Source organism: Urocitellus parryii, chromosome X, assembly GCF_045843805.1.
Source record: "Urocitellus parryii isolate mUroPar1 chromosome X, mUroPar1.hap1, whole genome shotgun sequence".
Lineage (NCBI taxonomy): Eukaryota > Metazoa > Chordata > Mammalia > Rodentia > Sciuridae > Urocitellus > Urocitellus parryii.
In genome coordinates, this window is record NC_135547.1 from 90591897 (window position 1) to 90609500 (window position 17604).

The 17604-nt window shown below is 51.6% G+C and overlaps 2 protein-coding genes across 2 annotated transcripts; one reads left to right on the plus strand and one right to left on the minus strand.

Annotated features, from left to right (window-relative positions):
- The first annotated feature begins 3004 nt into the window (after positions 1 to 3004).
- Positions 3005 to 6420, plus strand: Plp2 (proteolipid protein 2). The gene is made up of 5 exons (XM_026406742.2): positions 3005 to 3287; positions 4757 to 4909; positions 5012 to 5107; positions 5578 to 5668; positions 6011 to 6420. The coding sequence occupies exons 1-5, from the start codon at positions 3192 to 3194 to the stop codon at positions 6031 to 6033; spliced, it is 459 nt and encodes a 152-aa protein (XP_026262527.1). The 5' UTR covers positions 3005 to 3191; the 3' UTR covers positions 6034 to 6420.
- Positions 6073 to 16374, minus strand: Prickle3 (prickle planar cell polarity protein 3). Its single transcript, XM_026406740.2, has 9 exons — positions 16262 to 16374; positions 14992 to 15077; positions 13905 to 14088; positions 10697 to 10810; positions 10283 to 10420; positions 9048 to 9251; positions 8770 to 8956; positions 7760 to 8065; positions 6073 to 7248 (listed from the first exon to the last, which is right to left on the minus strand). The coding sequence occupies exons 1-9, from the start codon at positions 16301 to 16303 to the stop codon at positions 6653 to 6655; spliced, it is 1857 nt and encodes a 618-aa protein (XP_026262525.1). The 5' UTR covers positions 16304 to 16374; the 3' UTR covers positions 6073 to 6652.
- Between the last annotated feature and the right edge of the window lie 1230 nt (positions 16375 to 17604).

The following is a 17604-nucleotide window of genomic DNA, read 5'->3' on the forward strand; positions in this document are numbered from 1 at the left end:
GCGGGGATGTAATAAAATGATTTGATCTAGTCTTGACTTGCCAGGTGCTCCAGGAGGGGTGGGGCTTCCAGGTCACCCTGGAAAGGAGGGGGTGGGTCCATCCGGTTTCGAGGAGGACCTCTAGTAACCAGCGATGAGCTGCGCGCAGTTGCTTTCAAGTTTTCGCTTCTGCCCATCGTCGCTGGGCTCGCGGGCTTGCTCCCCTTTCGTTTTCCTTGTGTTAACTCCTGCTCCTCCCCATTCATTCATTTCACTCGTTTGGAGACGTGAAACGCTCCACATATATGATTGTGGCATGGGGAATACAGACGTGGACCTATTGTGGTAGTGTCCTCAACGTATACCTGCTGTCGCAGCTCAGAATCGTTCAGACTCTCAGCTTACATAAAGATAGCAAGTCTAGAAGCAGGGCGGCTTTCCTCCCTAGGAGTCTGCGGTCTCCCATTTCCGGCCTAGAAGCCAGCTTTTGCTGGCACGGAGACTGCCATCCTCAGGGTACAGGCTGGGGCCCTGGAGCCCCCTTTGGGACAGGAGCCGGGAAGGTGTGAGTCATCGCCCGGGGCTGGGCCAGGCTAAAAAGGGCAGTTAGAACCTTTGGGCCACGCCCCACTTTTCCATAGATGGTGACGAACTGCAGCGGGCCTTGTGCTTACACGCCATATGCTGGGCGTTCCAGGTCCCTAGAGAAACACAGAATTTCCTCCACCCTTCCAGCGGAGCCCCACAGCTGGGGCTTATAAGACCAGCGGGATTCTAACCAGGGTAGCCCCAAGGCAACTGCAGTCTGAGACCAGAAATATTAGGACACCTTTGCGGTCACCACATCCTGAACACTGGGCCCCAACCCCCCAAGGAGGGAAGCTGTGGTCTGACTGGAACTGGCAACTTTCAGTCCCTATGGTGAAGAGGTGTGGAAGTAGAGAGAGAAATTAAAGGGTCAGAGTGCGAGAGTCTGGGGTTGTGCTGGAGTGGAGACAAGGATTGCAAAACTGAGTTGGATTATGAAGAACATTTTAATGGTTAGCACTGTACACATAGCAGTGAGTGTCCGTCTTCCAGCTACCTTTGACTCAGAGCCTGGAGGAGGCATGACTCCACAGTTGTCAGGAAGGGTTCTAGAGCCCCATTCCTATAAACACAGTCACACCCAGGGGACTAATAATAATAATCCCAGTCACATTTATCTCATATCACTTCATCTCTGCTAGTGGTTTTAGTGCAGTATTTATTTTCATCTAGTTACACACCTACTCAAGTAGCCTGTAGGTCCATTTCACAGTGGGGGAAAGCAAGGCCCCAAATGAAAATAGCTTTAGGTGTGTGTGTGTGAAGAGGTTGAAGAAAGAGTTAATCAAAGCTTGATTTCTGAACCTGTCCTCTTAATCTCACCTATATTTGACAAGTAGTAATAGAAACTTGGCTGTCTGTATACCTTGCATGGAAGTATTATGGGGATACTTGTGGAATAAGACATAAAGATGAATAAAGGTTATTGTTACATTTCCAAAAATATATATTTCCATCTGTGTGTAGCAGACATCATGAAGGTAGGCATATGTCAGATAAGAAAGATAAGACAATGAATTTTTAAAAGACAATTTCAGAAAAAAAGTGAGAATTACAAAGATAGCAAAAGGAGGTTATGTTGGGGAAGATCATGGTGGGCTGCTAGCCTCTTTGAGGACATGACATATGAGCTGGAACCTGAATGATCACAAGTCAGATGACTAGTTGTGGGGAAATGGCATTGACAGCAGCTGGAACAAGTGCAAAGGTCCTAAGGCAGCTGAGTTTGTCTTGTTCAAGAAATTTGGGCATTCCTTACTGAAATAGAAAGCACACACTCAGCACTGGGGAAAAATGTTTCTACCCCTTCCACTATTCAGTCACTCTTTCAGCAGCCTTAAATTTGAGGGGCCCTGTGTTTGGGAGGGGGACAGCAGGCAGGTCCACAAGGTGAATCCTTCCATGAATCCAACTATGACTCTCCACCTCAAATGAGATGAGAATGAAACTGATGTCCAGTCTAGAGAGTGTGTCATCATAACACATTGGGGTGTTGATTCCAGGTAACCAGGTGCATGTTTCAGACACAGGCATCCAGGCTGAGCCAGAAGTTACTTGCTCAGTATAATAACTCTGCAAATGACAACAACTATGTCTTCAGCCTTGCATTTCAGGAGCCATCCCCTACCTTGCCAAGCTCGCAGCAATAAATATGCCTTTCTCCTCAAAACTGGAAACTGAGGCCCAGCACTTAGGGCCAAGACTTCTCTGGAATCGCACTGCACAGAATCAGACCCTGGGCTGTCCTGGCTCTAAACCTATTAACAATGTCCACCCCCATTTACTGAGCAGCTCCATGCTGATCAGGCCCCGCTTTAACTCCACCTTTGCATCACCATGGTCTCATTCTCATCACTGCTGAGATTTATTTCACTCCGCTATCCTTTATCCAAAGTTCCAAAATCCAAAAAGCTCTGGAAACTGACTGCCCCATGCCCACCACAGGTTTGGTACTAATCGTCCGTACAAGCTGACCTGATCTGATGAAAAACAATATTCAGTCCTTATTTATCCCACTTTTTATGAACATTCACAATTTTTTTTTTTGAGGAAATAATTAACCCTAACCATCCCAGACCTCGCCGAGGGTGTTAAGTAATATATCATACAGGCATCGGGAAAACTTTCTAAAATCCAACATTTTCCGAATTCTGGAAACATACCTGGCCCTTAGACTTTCGGGTTTAACCATGGCCTCGGCTGGTTTTCAGCTGAGGAAACTGAGTCACTCCCTCCCAAAGCCAGATTCCCGCAGTTCTAAGTTGAGGCAACTCTGTTTTGAATTTTAAAAAGGCGAAGAGTCTTGATATTCCCGCGCCCGCCCGGTACCTGGAGCTGCAAAGCACCTTGGGGATGGGGCGTCCCCAAGGCTTTGCGCCGGGCTGGGACAGTCCTTGGCGGGCGGGGCGAGGGGGCTTCCGGGGCGGCAGCCACCTGGCCCGGCCCCCTCCGGCCCCGCCCGCTTGGGCTCAGCGCGGTGATTCACTCCCTCCTTCGCCCCGGGGGCCCCCTTCCCGGCCAGACGGCGGGCAAGACGGCTGGGTGTGCAGCGTCCTCGAACCCGCGAGCCAGCGAGCCAGCGAGCCAGCAGATCCTCTGTACCCGCAGGAACTCCAACCCACGCCATGGCGGATTCCGAGCGTCTCTCGGCCCCCGGCTGCTGGGCCGCCTGCACCAGCTACTCGCGCACCCGCAAGGGAATCCTCCTGTTCGCCGAGATTGTGAGCGTCCCAGGGCAGGCGGGTGGGCAAAGGCGGGGTGGGGTGGCGCGACCACGCTGTACTGGACAGTCCGGGGTGAGGCAGGCACGTGGTCGGGGCGCTGGGCCTTGGGGCGCAGGGCCTTGGGGCGCAGGTGGCTGGGTTCGTGGCCGAGGCTGGGAACTGGGGGTGCAGCGGGAGTTGGTGGGATTTGGGAGGGTGTTGGAGAGTTGGTGGAGCAAGGACGAAGCGGGGAGCCTGGGACGCACATGGGGGTTTTGGTGGGAGAAGCCCTCTAGGACTCAGTGGACTGAGCCAAGGGGTCGTGGGGGGCTGAGAAGTGGGGTGCCTTCCGTGGCAGGGCGTGGCGCGGCCTGGACACTGGCGGGCGGGCTGGCAGTGTGCCGAGAGGAGGGGCCTGTTGGGGTGGGGCCCCGTGCACTAGTGTGGTGGGGTGGTGTGCCCCACCCTCCGCCAGTTCTTTCTTGCCCTTTTGGGACTGGGAGGAAGGTCCTTAGCTCTTCAGGCGTCTGGGGAACCTTGGTTTCCCGCCCCTCAAAGTGGGCACCGCCTTTGAGTCACTTATGAGAAGGGTGCGGTACCTTTAACGGAGCCCTGCCCCTCCAGTGTCACTCTCACCGCTTCCCAAAGGGGTTGCTGGGGGAACCGCACGTTCCGCCTCCTTATGGGCTGGAAGCTGGCGCCAGCCTTGCTCGCAAAACACCTGGCAGAGCCACTCCCCTCAGGCAGCCGACATCCTAGAAGGGAAAGCGGGGGAACTGAGGCACCCAACTGTACTCCTTACTTTATGAGTGACCCTGGGAAGCCATTTAACTTCTCTGACTCACTTTTCTCATCTGTAAAACAGAGATACTAATAGTATCTAGCTCATTAGGTGGTTGTGATGACTAAATGAATCAATATTTTTAACTGAGAACAATGCTTAGAGCCCAGCATGGTGGCTCAAGCCTGTAATCCCAGCGATTTGGGAGGCTGTGGCGGGAGGATCACAAGTTAGAGGCCAGTTTCAGCAATTTAGCAAGCCCCTGAGCAATTTAGCAAGACCCGGTCTCAAAATAAGAAGGGCTGGAGATGTAGTTCAGTGGTAAAGTACCTGTAGGTTCAATCTCTAGAAACCAACCAATCAACCAACCAACCAAACAAACAAACAAAAACCCACATTGCTCCAGGCACAGGGAACACACAGAAAGTGTTTAGCAATTATTGTGTGTCATTTTTTCCCAGACCTGGTAGGTATCTGAGAAGTGGATCTTTTTTTTTTTGGAGGGGGGGAGGGTGTTGGGGATGTAACCCAGGGCCTTGTGCATGGAAGGTACTACCATTGAGGTATATTTCCAGCTCTGAGAAGTGGAATTCATTTATTTTTTCTGGTAGGCATTTGAATTTGAGACCCCTACTCTCCCAATTTAAACTAGTTCCCTCAGCCTTCAGAACTAACTGGGACCCCCTTTCCCATGTCACCCTTCCAGGTATTGTGCCTGGTGATTCTGATTTGCTTCAGTGCCTCCACATCAGCGTACTCCTCTCTGTCTGTGATTGAGATGATCCTTGCTGCTGTCTTCTTTGTCATCTACATGTGTGGGCTGCACGCCAAGATACCATTCATCAACTGGCCCTGGAGTGTGAGAAGGGGTCAAAATGGCAAGCTGGGCAGGGGCCTGGGCAGTTGGGATTGTCTGGGGAACTCTGGATGCTGACTTCCCTCTTCTCCCTACACCTCACAGGATTTCTTCCGAACTCTCATAGCATCGATCCTCTACCTGATCACCTCCATTTTAGTCCTTGTTGACAACAGAAGCCAATCCAGAATCGCTGCAGGGGTAAGCCTGTGGAGGCACCTCTAGAGCATAGGGAAAAGGGTTTGAAGATCCAGGGACCATCTGCTTCTGCTTTTGGCAAAAACTTATTCTCAGGGCCAACAGGAAAATCTGGCCCCAGCCATGGTTTATCTCCAAAGATCATTTGCTATAAAGGGCTGCCCGTTGTCAGACACAGGGCCTTTGTTGGAAGTATAAACATGCTAGATTGCCATCTGTTAGAACTTTGTCTCAAATGTAGGATGAAATATGCCCCCTACATTTGGCTGGCTGCCCTGTGTTGAGAGGTCCTAGGGGCGGAGTGGGGTAGAATCCAGCCTACTGGACTTTCTCTTTGGCTCTGGGGCTTCCAATCTAGATAGGAGTTACCATCCTGCATGGGGCAGTCCCTGGAGGTGGTGGATACCGGGAGTTAAGAGTCTGAATGGGCCAACCACCTAATCCAACTCCCTCACTCTCATCTCCATCCCCAGGTACTGGGACTGATAGCTGTGTGCCTCTTTGGCTATGATGCCTACTTTACCTTCCCTCTTCGGCAACAAAGACATACAGCAGCCCCCACTGGTAAGTGTGTGTGTGTGTGTGTGTGTGTGTGTGTGTGTGTGTGTTGCTGAGAGAGCAAAGGAGAAAAAGGAAAGGGGTCTCCCAAGGGAGGGTAATAATGCCCTTATGTCTCGTATCAGTAAGTGCCATAAGCTTCAACATTCCTGTTTGTAAAATGGGCATATGGATGGGGCTGGGGTTGTGGCTCAGAGGAAAAGTGCTCATTTAGCATGTGTGAGGCACTGAGTTTGATCCTCAGCACCACACAAAAATTAAATAAAGGTATTGTGTCCACTTACAACTAAAGAATAAATATTTTTTAAAAATAGGCACATGGATGTTTTCTCTCTTTTCCTCCTGCAGACCCCACAGATGGCCCGGTGTAGGAGAACTTCCCTCATTTCTCTCTGCAATTTGAAAATAACTTCTTTTGGAAAACACTTCTTCCCACTCCCACAACAATCCTCCCAGCCAACCAACTTCTAGCCCCCTGTTGAGGTAACAGTGCCTTTTCTGGGAGAATTTTGTCTTCCAGACTGCTACTCAATCATCCTGGGTATGGTCACCTTTATGGGTATGCCTAGGTCCCCCTCCCTTCTGCAGTATTCAGTTCTGCCTGGACCACACTCCCACCTAAACCACAAAGTGAGGGAAGTGGGTGCCTAGGATTTCAGAGTGTACACTCCATCTGGTGACCCACTCCAAATAACCTCCTCATTTTGGGGGATGGTTCTGTGGAGAGAGAAATAAATAATAAACATTGTTAAAATCTATGAATAAATTAATCCTCTGATCAAATGTGAACAAATCTCAAACATCCAGGTGGGTTGACCTGGAGTAAAGGAAGCAAAGAAGCCAGGCCTGTTTTACGACAAACATTAAATTATTTCAATAATACAAACAGAAGAAAGAGGGAGGAAGAAAGGGTATTTGACTTAGTTCAGGGTGGGCGGCATCATCTACGCTTATCGGAGAATAGAGCCCCCTCCAGAGCTGCCTAGGTCTTTAAGCCAGGATGCAGTTCTTGTCTCGGGCCTGGCGAGGCATCCCTGTGCGAGAATCCCCATGGAGCTGTGGGGTCGCAGAGCCTAAAGTCTCAGCTGCACTGTCGGGAGAGGTTGTGGGCCTGCGCAGGTGAGGGGGCAGTGGAATACGTTCCCCTAGGAAGAATCCATCATCCTCAGAGGATTCAGAACTGGGGCTGGAGGGTGAGCTGGAGCAAGATCCTGAGTCGGACCCTGATCCCAAGTCACAGCGATGGTAGCCACGTCGGCCAGTGTGGCGGTGGTGGTGGTGGTGGTGATGGTGGTGGCGGCGGTGGCGTCGACGGCTGGGGGCCCTAGGTGGGGGACTACGTGGCCTCCGGCGCTGGGCTGGAGGTGCACTCAGGGTCCTCCGTGGACCTCCTTCTGAGACCAGAGGCTCACGGAAACTAACACGAGGGGTGCTTTGGCGGCCAAAGACACTATCGTCAGGACGCAGGTCTGGTTGCTCCGGAGACTCCAGGGGTTGCTCAGGAACGTTGCGGAGCCCCAGCTCGGGCATGGAGTGGCGATGGGGGGCCCCTCTCGTAAAGGGGGAGGGCTCCTCGGCGCCTGTAGCTGGAAAAGAAGAGATGGGGGCTCCCTATATCTGCATCCCCCACCCGCCCCCACCTGTGAGGAGGCTTGTGGAAAGGCCTTCTCCTTTTCCACCCACTAAGACTAGGGAAGTGGGGACAGGGATCTGAAGCCTGGTGCAGACTGGGTGAGGAGGAACCAGGTACGATTGGTGTATGGGGCGTGGCCAAGGGTTGGGGAAGCTCTGGGATGGGAGACAGGAGGCTTGGGATGGAGTAGATTGGATTTACCACAGAATAGGGGTGGGGCCTGAGTGCAATGGGTGGAGGGTGACGGGTTGAAGGAAAGGAGGAACTTCGACTCCACCAGGAAGCAAGAGAAGCACCCTGTATAAAAGCAGGGTAAACCCAGGGTTCCCGAGGCAGGTGTAGCTGGGGCTGGAGACCAGCCTGGAATGGTGCGGCAAAGGAGGCTGGGTCAAATACTGGGGCGGGGCCTGGGCAAGGGTTCAGGTTGATGTGGGGGCGGGGCTGTGACTGGGCGTGGCTCTCACCAGGCGCCGCCTCCGTGCAGGTGCCTTTGGTGGCGGTCTCAGAATTCACCTCCGCAGCAGGGAAAGAGGACGTGGAAGTTGCCAGCCGGGCAGCGACTGTGCCTCCGCCTCCGCTCCAGCTGCGGCGGCCGGGCCCTGGAGCGGTGGGCTCAGACCCAAGGCTACAGGCTCGGGAGCAGAAGATTAGGCCACGTCGGGGCAGGAAGGGGCGGCCCAATAGGGCTCTGCCACAGCGACTGCAGCAGAAGCAGCGGTCTGAAGCGTGCCAATGCTGGCCCTCATAAGCCATCTGGCCCTGGTCCAGGCCTGTGGGGACCAAAGTCAGGGGTGGGGACTGAGGCAGAACCCCAGGCATACTCCCAGTCCTCATGAATGGGGCCTTAATTGGAAAAAAGTGGTGGATTGAGGCAGTGCACCCTGATTTGCCGCCCCCCTTCCTAAATGGGATCACTCTGGAGTGGGGTTTGGTCCACACCACACGGCTCCTCATCCTCCTGAGTCTCTCCTGAAGATTGGCAAATGTCTTACCTACCCACCTCCCTTTATTGCCCAGGGTGCCCCTCTGGGAGTGGGGTTGATCACTGGAGGACTCTTATGATGCAAGCCAGACAGACATTAAAGGGAGGTGACTTCAGGTGGGTGGGCCTCAAGAAGAGGCCTGGGTGGCTGTGGCAGAGCTTAGAAGGGATAGTGTCATTAGAAGGTGGGACCAAATCTAGGCTGGTGGAGGAAAGTGGAAGAAAATGGGGCATAGCTCAGGGCAAGCAGAGGCTAGGCTTAAAGGGCTTTGTGCTGCTGGTGGGTGGAGACATGTCACAGTGGCCTAATGTGTAAGTAGGCCTTATGGCAAAGCTTGGGATATTGGGGATGGAGCTTGCAGTGAAAAGCACTAGACTGTGATGCTGGGACTGAGTTAAAGGACAGGGTGTAGTGGGGGCTAGGGCCTGGTGGCTTGGGGCTGTGGCCCAGCTATACATGCATCCCTCCATCCAGTCCCATTATTCACCCACCGATGTGCTCCCCACAGCCATCACAGTACTCCGCATGTCGGGCCTCATAGCAGGCACAGCAGTGGGGGCGGCTTTGCCGCATGACATAGCGCTGCCCTCCTAGTGAAGCTTCACACTCGAAGCAGCAGAAGTGACCCATATGCCAGTGCCGGCCCTCAGCTTCTGTGCACTCAGGGGAAAAAATGATCTGGAAGGTGCAGGCCATCTGTAGCTGTCAGAAGGTTCTGCCCTGACCCTTTCCACCCTCCACTCCCACCCCTGGGCAGAGAGGCACAAACCTCGTCACAGGCTTGGCAGCGTGGGCGCAGGCGTTCAGCATGGTGACGCCCACAGTAGACCTTGCCAGCATGATAGAAGTAGATGAGGTCAACAAGCAGCTCCCGGCATGTGGTGCACACAAAGCACTGTGGGTGCCAGCAGGCACCCAGGCCTGCACGGCTGGCAAACACCGCAATGTCCCCACCTCCAATCTGCTTCCCACACTGCCAAATGACAGACAGACATGGTCACCATCACTAAAATAGTCAGATGGATTGGGTCAGCCAGGTATGTCACACTTGGGCCTTTCCCATGGTCAAGTTTTATGACTGGCCCCACGTACAGGGTAACTTTTTTTATTTTTTGGTACTGGAAATTAAACCCAGGGGTGCTTTACCACTGAGCCACATCTCTACCCTTTTTATTTTGAGACAGGGTCTTGCTAAGTTGCTCAGGGCCTCAATAAACTGCTGAGGCTGGCTTTGAACTTGCAATCCTCCTGCTACAGCCTCCTGAGCTGCTAGGATTATGGGTGTATGCCATTCTGCTTAGCAGTAATATTTTTAAATCAGTTACAGGGTAACTTGGAGACAGTTTTCACTTACGGGGGTGCCTTAGGGACTGACCCTGTTCATGTTCAAAAACCATAGAGACAGGCACTACATATTGAGGGTGGCCTTACAGGCAATCCTCCTGCATAGGAGGCTGGAGCAGACATAGAGACAGAACAGATCTAACCACCAGGACCTTATTGACAGACTTCAACCAACAGTAAGTTCTAAGGACAAGCTCCACTCACCATAAAAGGCCTTAGAGATAATTCCACCCACCACTTGGCTTTGGACACAGGTCCTGCCACTGTGGGTCAGTTTCTTTGTGCTGGGGATTGAATCTTGAGCAGGCTAAATAGTGCTCTGCCACTGAGTCATACCTCTAGCCTTTGGGTCAGTTCTTAAGCACAAGTCCTGACCACCAGAGGACAAGAGAGATAGCCCACGGCCCATGTCCGTTATTGCATGGAGGAAAGAAACCATGGAGAGAATACACCAAGGCCTCCTTAGAGAAAATCTATACCCAACAGTGGGATCCCAGGGACAGGTCCTATCTATCAGTGGGCTCTAGAGACACATCTTTTCCAGTAGAGGAGGCCCTAGAGACAGTCCACTAGGGCTTGAGTGGCAGGCCTCAGCTTTTCAGGGCCTAATAGGTGGGCCCTGCACCCCAGACCTTCAATCCAAGGCCCTTCATGATTTACCTCTTCACAGATGGCTCCAGTGATGGTCACTGGGAAGATGCGTACAGTTCCACGCCCCAGATTCTCTCGCTTCCGCTGCTGACTGAAGGCTCTCAGTTCTTTCTTCTCCTCCTCTTCCAGTGCTGTGCAGTACTGTGCCTAGGGGGAGCAGGGGTCTTCCAGACTTCATCCACACTGACAAGTTGACTTCTAGGACTTTCTATAGCTGGTGCCTCCTGCCTGAAATACCCACCCCTTCCCCCTTTTTCCAAAGCCAAGCTATGGTTTTGCCAAGGAATGTTCCCTGATGGCCCCTGCCTGTTCAGCCCTAAGCTCAGTTACCTTTTCTCCTTCAACCCTACCCATTTCCAACTGTCCTGCATTTGCCCAGGTTGTGCTCTCTACCCAGCATGCTCTTTCCGTCTTCTCTCTCACCTCACTATCGTGTGGGGGCAGCTGATGCAGCAACTGCTTGATCCTGTATTTCTCCCCAGGACTGTTGACATAGGGGACCTTGTCTTCTGGGAGGCAGCTGAAAAACTGGTATACCTGGGAGGACATGGTAGAGGTGGGTAGGAGAAAATAATTGAGATTAAGGGTGGTAGGGATGCAATGAGATGGTGGGTCCCTGCCTCTCTAAAAATTTAAACTCATCAGAAGGGAACGTCTCTTGGTTCCTCCTTCTCCCTAAAGCTCCCAAACATGCTGAGAGTTCTCATATGTCTTGACCCTACTTTCCCCACCAGTTATGCTCCACTTTTCTCCTTTTTCTGTACAGCAAAATTCCTCAAAAGAGTTGTGAATGCTTATGTGCACTGCACTTCCTCTCCTCCCATTTTTCCCTTAACCCTGGTTGAGTCCCCAGCACTGCAATACACACACACACACACACACCATATCCTGCTCAGTACAGTAGCACACATCTGTAGGCCCAGTAACTCAGGAGGTTAGGGCAGAAGGATTCCAAGTTTGAGACTGGCCTCAGCAATTTAGTGAGGCCCTAAGCAACTTAGTGAGACCCTTTCTCAAAACTGTAAAAAAGAAAAAAAATTAAAAGGACTGGAGATGTAGCTCAGGGGTAAAGAACCATAGGGTTTAATCCCTAGTACCAAAAAAACAAATATATCTTCCCATGTGAAGTTTAGATTCCTGGAAAGAGAAATAGCCAATAAACAAACATGTAAACATATAGTCATCCTTTGGGATCTTTGGGGGATTGGTTCCAGGACCCCTCATGGATATCAAAATCAGCAGATGCTCAAGTTCCTTGTATAAGATGGTGCAGTGTTTGCATATAACCTATACACATCTACCCACACACTTTAAATCCTTTCTGTATTACTTGTAATGCCTGATACAATATAAATGCTATTTAAATAGTTGTATTGTTTATAGGCTAGGGGTATAAATCAATAGTAGAGCATTTGCCTAACAAGTCCAAGACCATAGGTTTAATCTCCAGCACCACAAAAAAGTATTGTTTAGGAAAATAATGACAAGGAAAAAAGTCTGTATGTGTTTAGTACAAGTGCATTTTTTTTTTCAAATCTTGATCCACAACTGGTTGAACATGAAGATGTGGAACCTGCAGATATAGAAGGGAAAAACTATGTCAGATGGTATAAGGGATATGGAACAAAAAACCAGGGAAGGAGCCAGGTGTAGGTTCAGGCCTGTAATCCCAATGACTTTGGAGGCCAAGAAAGGAGGATCTCAAGTTCAAGGCCATCCTCAAGAGTTTTTTGAGGCCATGTCTCAAAATAAAGAATAAGAAAGGCTAGGGATATAACTTAGTGGTAGAGAGCTCTGGGATTCAATCTCCAGTGCCAGAAAAAAATAGCAAGGGCAGTGGAACTGTAATAAGAAACTCAGGTAGGCCTCTGTGAGAATTTAATGTCTAGCCGGGCATAGTGGTGCATGCCTGACATTCTAGCACCTAGGAAGGCCGAGGCAAAAGGGTTGCAAGTTAGAGGCCAGCCTCAGCAACTTAGCAGGACCCTGTCTTAATATTTTAAAAAAAGGGGAGAATCAGGCTTGCTGGCACATGCCTATAATCCCAGCAATCCCATCAACTCAGGAAGCTGAGACGGGAGGATTGCAAGTTTGAGGACAGGTTCAGCAACTTAGCAAAGCCCTAAGTGACTTAGTGAGACCCTGTCTCAAAATAAAAAATAAAAAGGGCTGGGGATGTGGCTCAGTGGTAAAATGCTTCTGGGTTCAATCCCCAGCAATTAAAAAAAAAAAAAGAAGAAGAAGAAGAAGGGGGGGGAGGAGAAGGAGAAGAACTGAATCTTTGAGCTGCTCCAAAGGATGTGAAGAAGTGAGTTGAGCAGATATGTGAATTAGAACAATCCAGGTAGAGAGAATAGCAGTGTTAAGACCCAGAGGCAGGAGTGTACTTGGCAGGTATGTGTGAGAAAGTGAGCAAAGGGGACAGCAGTTGGAGGCGAGGCCAGAGAGGTAGCAGGGCCATGGAGAGGACTTTGACTGTAACTCTCAATGAAGGGTCAGTCACTAGAGGGTTGTGAGCAAGGAGGGACATGATTTGTCTTAGAAGTTAACAGGATCTATGGCTGCTGTGACAGCCTGTAGGAATGAGGGAGGAAGCAGGGGGAAGAATGAGGAGGAAACAAGTGACTACTGCAACGACTGGTGACTGTGCTGATGATGGAAGTAGTGAGTCTAATTCTGGAGAATGAAAGTGTATATGTATATATATTTTTGTTTCCTCCAGTGCTGGGGATGGAACTCAGAGCCTTGCACATGCTAAGCAAGCACTCTACCACTAAGCCCCAATTCTGAATATATTTTGAAAGTACAGCTGGTAGGACAAGAGGATTTGCTTGTGGGGGTCAAGATAAAGGAGTAAAAGATGACCTAAGAATATGTGGATGTGTTCACTTGTGTGAAAACTGTCAACTGGGTGTGGTGGTGCATGTTTGTAATCCCAGTGGCTTGGGAGGCTGAGGCAGGAGGATCATGAGTTCAAAACCAGCCTCAGCAACTTTGTGAGGTCCTAAGCAACTCAGCAAGACCCTGTCTCTAAATAAAATAGAAAAAAAGGGCTGGGGATGTGGCTCAGTGGTTAAGTGCCCCTGGGTTCAATCCCCAGTACCCAAAATAAATAAACAAACAAACAAACAAACAAATAAATAAATAAATAAATGAGGGAGTTGCAGATGGAAGAGCTTAAGTTTGTTTCTGGCCATCTGGAGCCTTGGGCATGCTGGCAAGTACTCTACCACTGAGCTACATATACCCTTAGCCCCTATTTTGTGTGTTTTCTTCACTGTGGTATCCACAGTGCTTAGAACTGTGTCTGCAGTAGATGCTCAGTAATTATTTGTGGAATGAATCAGTCAATGATGGTGTGGTGAATGAGATGCTTAGATAAGACCTGGGGTGGGGGTTGCAATAGGAGTGGGTGAACAAGTCCTGGGGAACTGATCCAGTGATCACTCAAGCGTCTCCATCAAGAGGGGTCAGAAGGACACTGGAAGTTTGACCACACATTCTAGCATTGCTCCAGAAATAGATTCCTATTTGAGTGTTATGTGTTTGTGTGTTTGTGTGAGTGTATGTGCATGCCTGCATGTGTGTGCACCCACTGGAGAGTGAGAGTGGGTGGCTGGCCTATGGTCACCTGCTCAGGTTTTAGGCCCGGGGGCACCCAGGCATACTCCTCTGATGCACAGCCTGAGTCATCATCCGAGATGGAGTGGCGCTGGAAGTCTGAGATTAGTCGACACATGATGCGTTCCAGGTCCACAGGTACTGCATGCACTGCGTGCTCCTCCCGTGGGCATTTGCAGTGCTGGCAGATCTTTCTGAGGGGGCCAAGATGGGTGGTCAGTTACCTAGGAGTAGCCTATCCAGACCCCCCTGAATCCCTTCACAGGCCAAATTCAATGAAAGAGCAGGACATGTAGATTACCACCAAAGAGCTGTGAGTATAGAGCTATGGGCCTTGGGGCTGATAGGACTTGGGGCTAAGAGTCAGGGTCTGGTTATGAGCCTGTGGCCAAGGTCATAGGGAGTAGAGTGCTGGTTATGAGGGGCCCAGCTTCTGACTGATGACAGGGCCATAAGATGTGGGCAGAGGGAACTGGAGCTGGGGCTGTGAACCTGTGTGCACACAGAATGACAAGGGGCTGTATAGGGTCTTGAGAATATCGCCTAACCTTCCTGTCTGGGACTTGGGTCAGACTCTCCGAGCAGTGAGCAAGCAGCTGGTCTGAGAGTGGTGGGACTCCAGAACTAAGAGTGAAATTCTGAATCTAGGAGCTTCCCTTCAGGAAAGGCTCCGTGCTTTGTGGGGGAACTCCCTTTCCCTTGAAGCAGGGCTCCAGCCCTGTGATGAGGCACTGAACTTGTGTGTGTTGGGGAGGTGGGCTGTGAGCACCAGTAGGAGGATAGGACACTGGCCCTGGGAGAAGAATGGAGTCCTGGAGAAAGGGGTTGGGGAGTGCATGGGAGATGCTCAGAGCCAGGGTCAGGCTTGGGGAAGCCTCTTGGGCAGGGGACTGTGTAGTAGGTGGAGCTCTCCTGGGAACAGGATTCTTTGTAATGAGTTAGGGGGCAGGGCTCTGCGCCTGAGATTGAGGCTCTTTTCCCTACAGAGATCTTTCTGTGGGCAGAGTTCAAGCCTAGGGACATGGTCTAAGCCTCCAGTAGTTTTCTCTGAGGGCAAGGCTCTGACAGAGTTGAGGTCCTGGAGAGGGTTCACTTACCTCCAGCCATGCAGCAGGAAACCGGGGCACTGCTCTCTACAGGAGTTGCAGGGCTGGCCCCGGTCTGGGTCCTCTGCCTCTGGAGGCTGTAGTAGGCGGAGGCAGACGCAGGGCCAGGCGAGGCGCCAAAGCAGAGAGGGAGAAGTTAACGCCTGCCTCTCCACTCCTAGGCCCACGACTGCACGCTGGGGCCTGTCCCACTAGGGCAGCGCTGGGCAGGCTGGGACAGCGCCTGGAGCGCGGGGGAGGAAGACAACCGAGCCAGAGGCGGGGCAACTGGGGCCACCTCCCCATATGTTCATTTTTCAAGGAATTACTCTCCCTGTGCAGTCTTTGCCTCTCCCCCAGCCTTGGACACATCCCACCAGCCTCAGATCCCTTCAGACCTCCCCCAGAATCAGGGTATTCATCCCACCAGAACAGAGTCCCAAATCTGGGCATCCCCTCCTAGGCTTCATTCCAGCAGCTTCTCCACCAAGAAGACAGCAGCAGTCAGATTCCATAGGGTAGAAATCTGAGACCCCCATTCTTCCTTGGGATCCCCACATAAACCATGCTACTCCCTTCAGAAGCTCAAGAGCCTGCCCCCAAATCCTGCCTTCATTTCCTCATATCTAAGAAACTGGGGACTGTCCCCTAGGATCTCAGGAAGCCCCTGCTCCATCCAGAAACCCCCACCCCATGAAGCCTTGGCCTTTATTCCTCATGTTTACTAGGACTATTCACTCCTTTGGATCACCAAACCTAGACCCCACCTTTCCTAGTCAAGAGACTTCCTCCAAAGGAAAAGAAAGACCCTCCCATATGGGAAGTCAAAAGCTCCCCAGGCTCAGGTGGGAGCCTGGAAGCCCTTTTACCTCAAATCCCTGTTCCTCCACCCTAAGCATTGGGGCACCCCACAAGGGTGGGACCCCATCCCTCAGTCTATTTCCCTCCCCAGGGTGTGGAGGTCTCTGCTCATCCCAGGACCCCAAGACTCAGCCTTTTGACTCTAAGAATCCCCTCTCATAGTTCCCAGGAAAAGGGACACACCACGACACAGGGTTGCTGATAAAGGTGTGCAGAGAGGTGATTTAGGAGCATGGGCCACCAGATCTATATATTCCTTTATCCAACACCTCCAGGGGCCCTAGAGCCCAAGTCTGGGAGAGCTGGGGATAGGGATTCCCGGACTCTCTGTGGGGCTTCTCCAGAGTATCCCTGTGCCCTGCGCCCTCACCTGGGCCTCAGTTTACTCCTGACCCCCACCGCTGCCCTGATTGTCGCTCACCAAACGCCCGGAGCGGCGCCTCCGGGACCCACGCGCGAACATGGCGCGTCCGGACAGGGTCAAGCTGGGCCGGGTAGGGCGAATGGAATCCTCGCGGCCTCCAGGACACGGAGCGTCAGGCCTGGGAGCTCTGTTCCGTAAACCTGACACCGGCGTGGGAGGAGTGCGCCCCGTAGGGTCCGCCCCCGGTCCCGTTGTCTCTCCGAGGCCAAAGCGCCCCCTGTCGGAAGGTGAGCTGTCCGCAGCCCGGTGGTGCCCTGCAGAAAAGCCCCCTGCCCTCTTGACCCCAGCTGAAGCAGGAGGCACAGCCTCTAGAACTCCAATGTGCCACGTGGCCTTTAGGACTGAAGTCTTTAAGTAGTGGAGGAGGGAGGTTCTTGGAGGTGGCTATCTGACTGGAAGGAGTGGTGCACTAGGGTGCTTTTATGGACGCTTTGTGTCGACTTATCTTGGATGTTTATTTGGGCAGGGGTTAAAGCCGTCTCTTGGCCCCTTACCACTGGTGAGGATCCAAAGTTCTCTTTTCCTTAAAAGAATACTGCAAGATGGGCTGGGGGTGTGGCTCAGTGGTAGAGCACTTGCTTAACACGTGTGAAGCACTGGGTTTGATCCTCAGCACCATATAAAAATAAATAAATATACTGTGTGTCCATCTGCAACTAAATAATAATAATAATAATAACAATAATAATAATAATAATAATAATAATGTGAGAGTGGTTCCCAATCGCATCTACAGCCCCAGCTGAGGCTCTGTGACTCTAACCAGACAGCTATACCCTTCCTATTTCCTTCTGTGGGCAAGGATTGTATGAGATTTGTGGGGAAGAGGCTAAAGTCAGCGGCTAGGTTTAAAGGCCCTCTTCCAGCTCCCTCCCCGTCCCTACAGGCCCTGCCACCATACCCATCAAGTCCAGAGAAGGAGATTTTAAAGCTTTGCCTCCCCCACCTCCATTTTTTCTGTCTTGGGGTAGATATCCCCTTCCCAGAGTTGGTTCCAGAACTGGGAGTCTCTTCCTTGGCACTCTCAGGCTTCACTGTGCCTCGGGGCTGGGAGGAGGGGGTCCTGCATCTGCAGTCAGAACTCAGACCTCAGGCGCCTAACCCAGGTCTCTAATTAGACATGGAGGGGAGCCGGTGGCGGTCAGCCCGGCCTTTCATCGTGGGCGCCAGGAACCTCCCTCAACCCCATTACACACACCTCAGTCACTTCCCTCCCCTTTTAGTCCCCGGGAGGGTGTAAAGAGAATGAATAAATTAATTAAAGAGTCACGCCAGCGCCCCACCTCCCTGATGTCGAGGTTTTCCAGCTGGGGCAGAGTCAAGGAAAAGGAGAGAGCACA

Coding starts and splice junctions, on each gene's coding strand:
- Prickle3 (XM_026406740.2), bottom strand. CDS start 16,303: ATGTTCGCGCGTGGGTCCCGGAGGCGCCGCTCCGGGCGTTTG. Junction 15,078..16,261: donor GGCGCCGCTCCGGGCGTTTG/GTGAGCGACAAT, acceptor CGCCTACTACAG/CCTCCAGAGGCAGAGGACCC. Junction 9,252..10,282: donor CTGGAGCCATCTGTGAAGAG/GTAAATCATGAA, acceptor GTCATTTGGCAG/TGTGGGAAGCAGATTGGAGG.
- Plp2 (XM_026406742.2), top strand. CDS start 3,192: ATGGCGGATTCCGAGCGTCTCTCGGCCCCCGGCTGCTGGGCCGCCTGC. Junction 3,288..4,756: donor TCCTCCTGTTCGCCGAGATT/GTGAGCGTCCCA, acceptor TCACCCTTCCAG/GTATTGTGCCTGGTGATTCT. Junction 4,910..5,011: donor TCATCAACTGGCCCTGGAGT/GTGAGAAGGGGT, acceptor TACACCTCACAG/GATTTCTTCCGAACTCTCAT.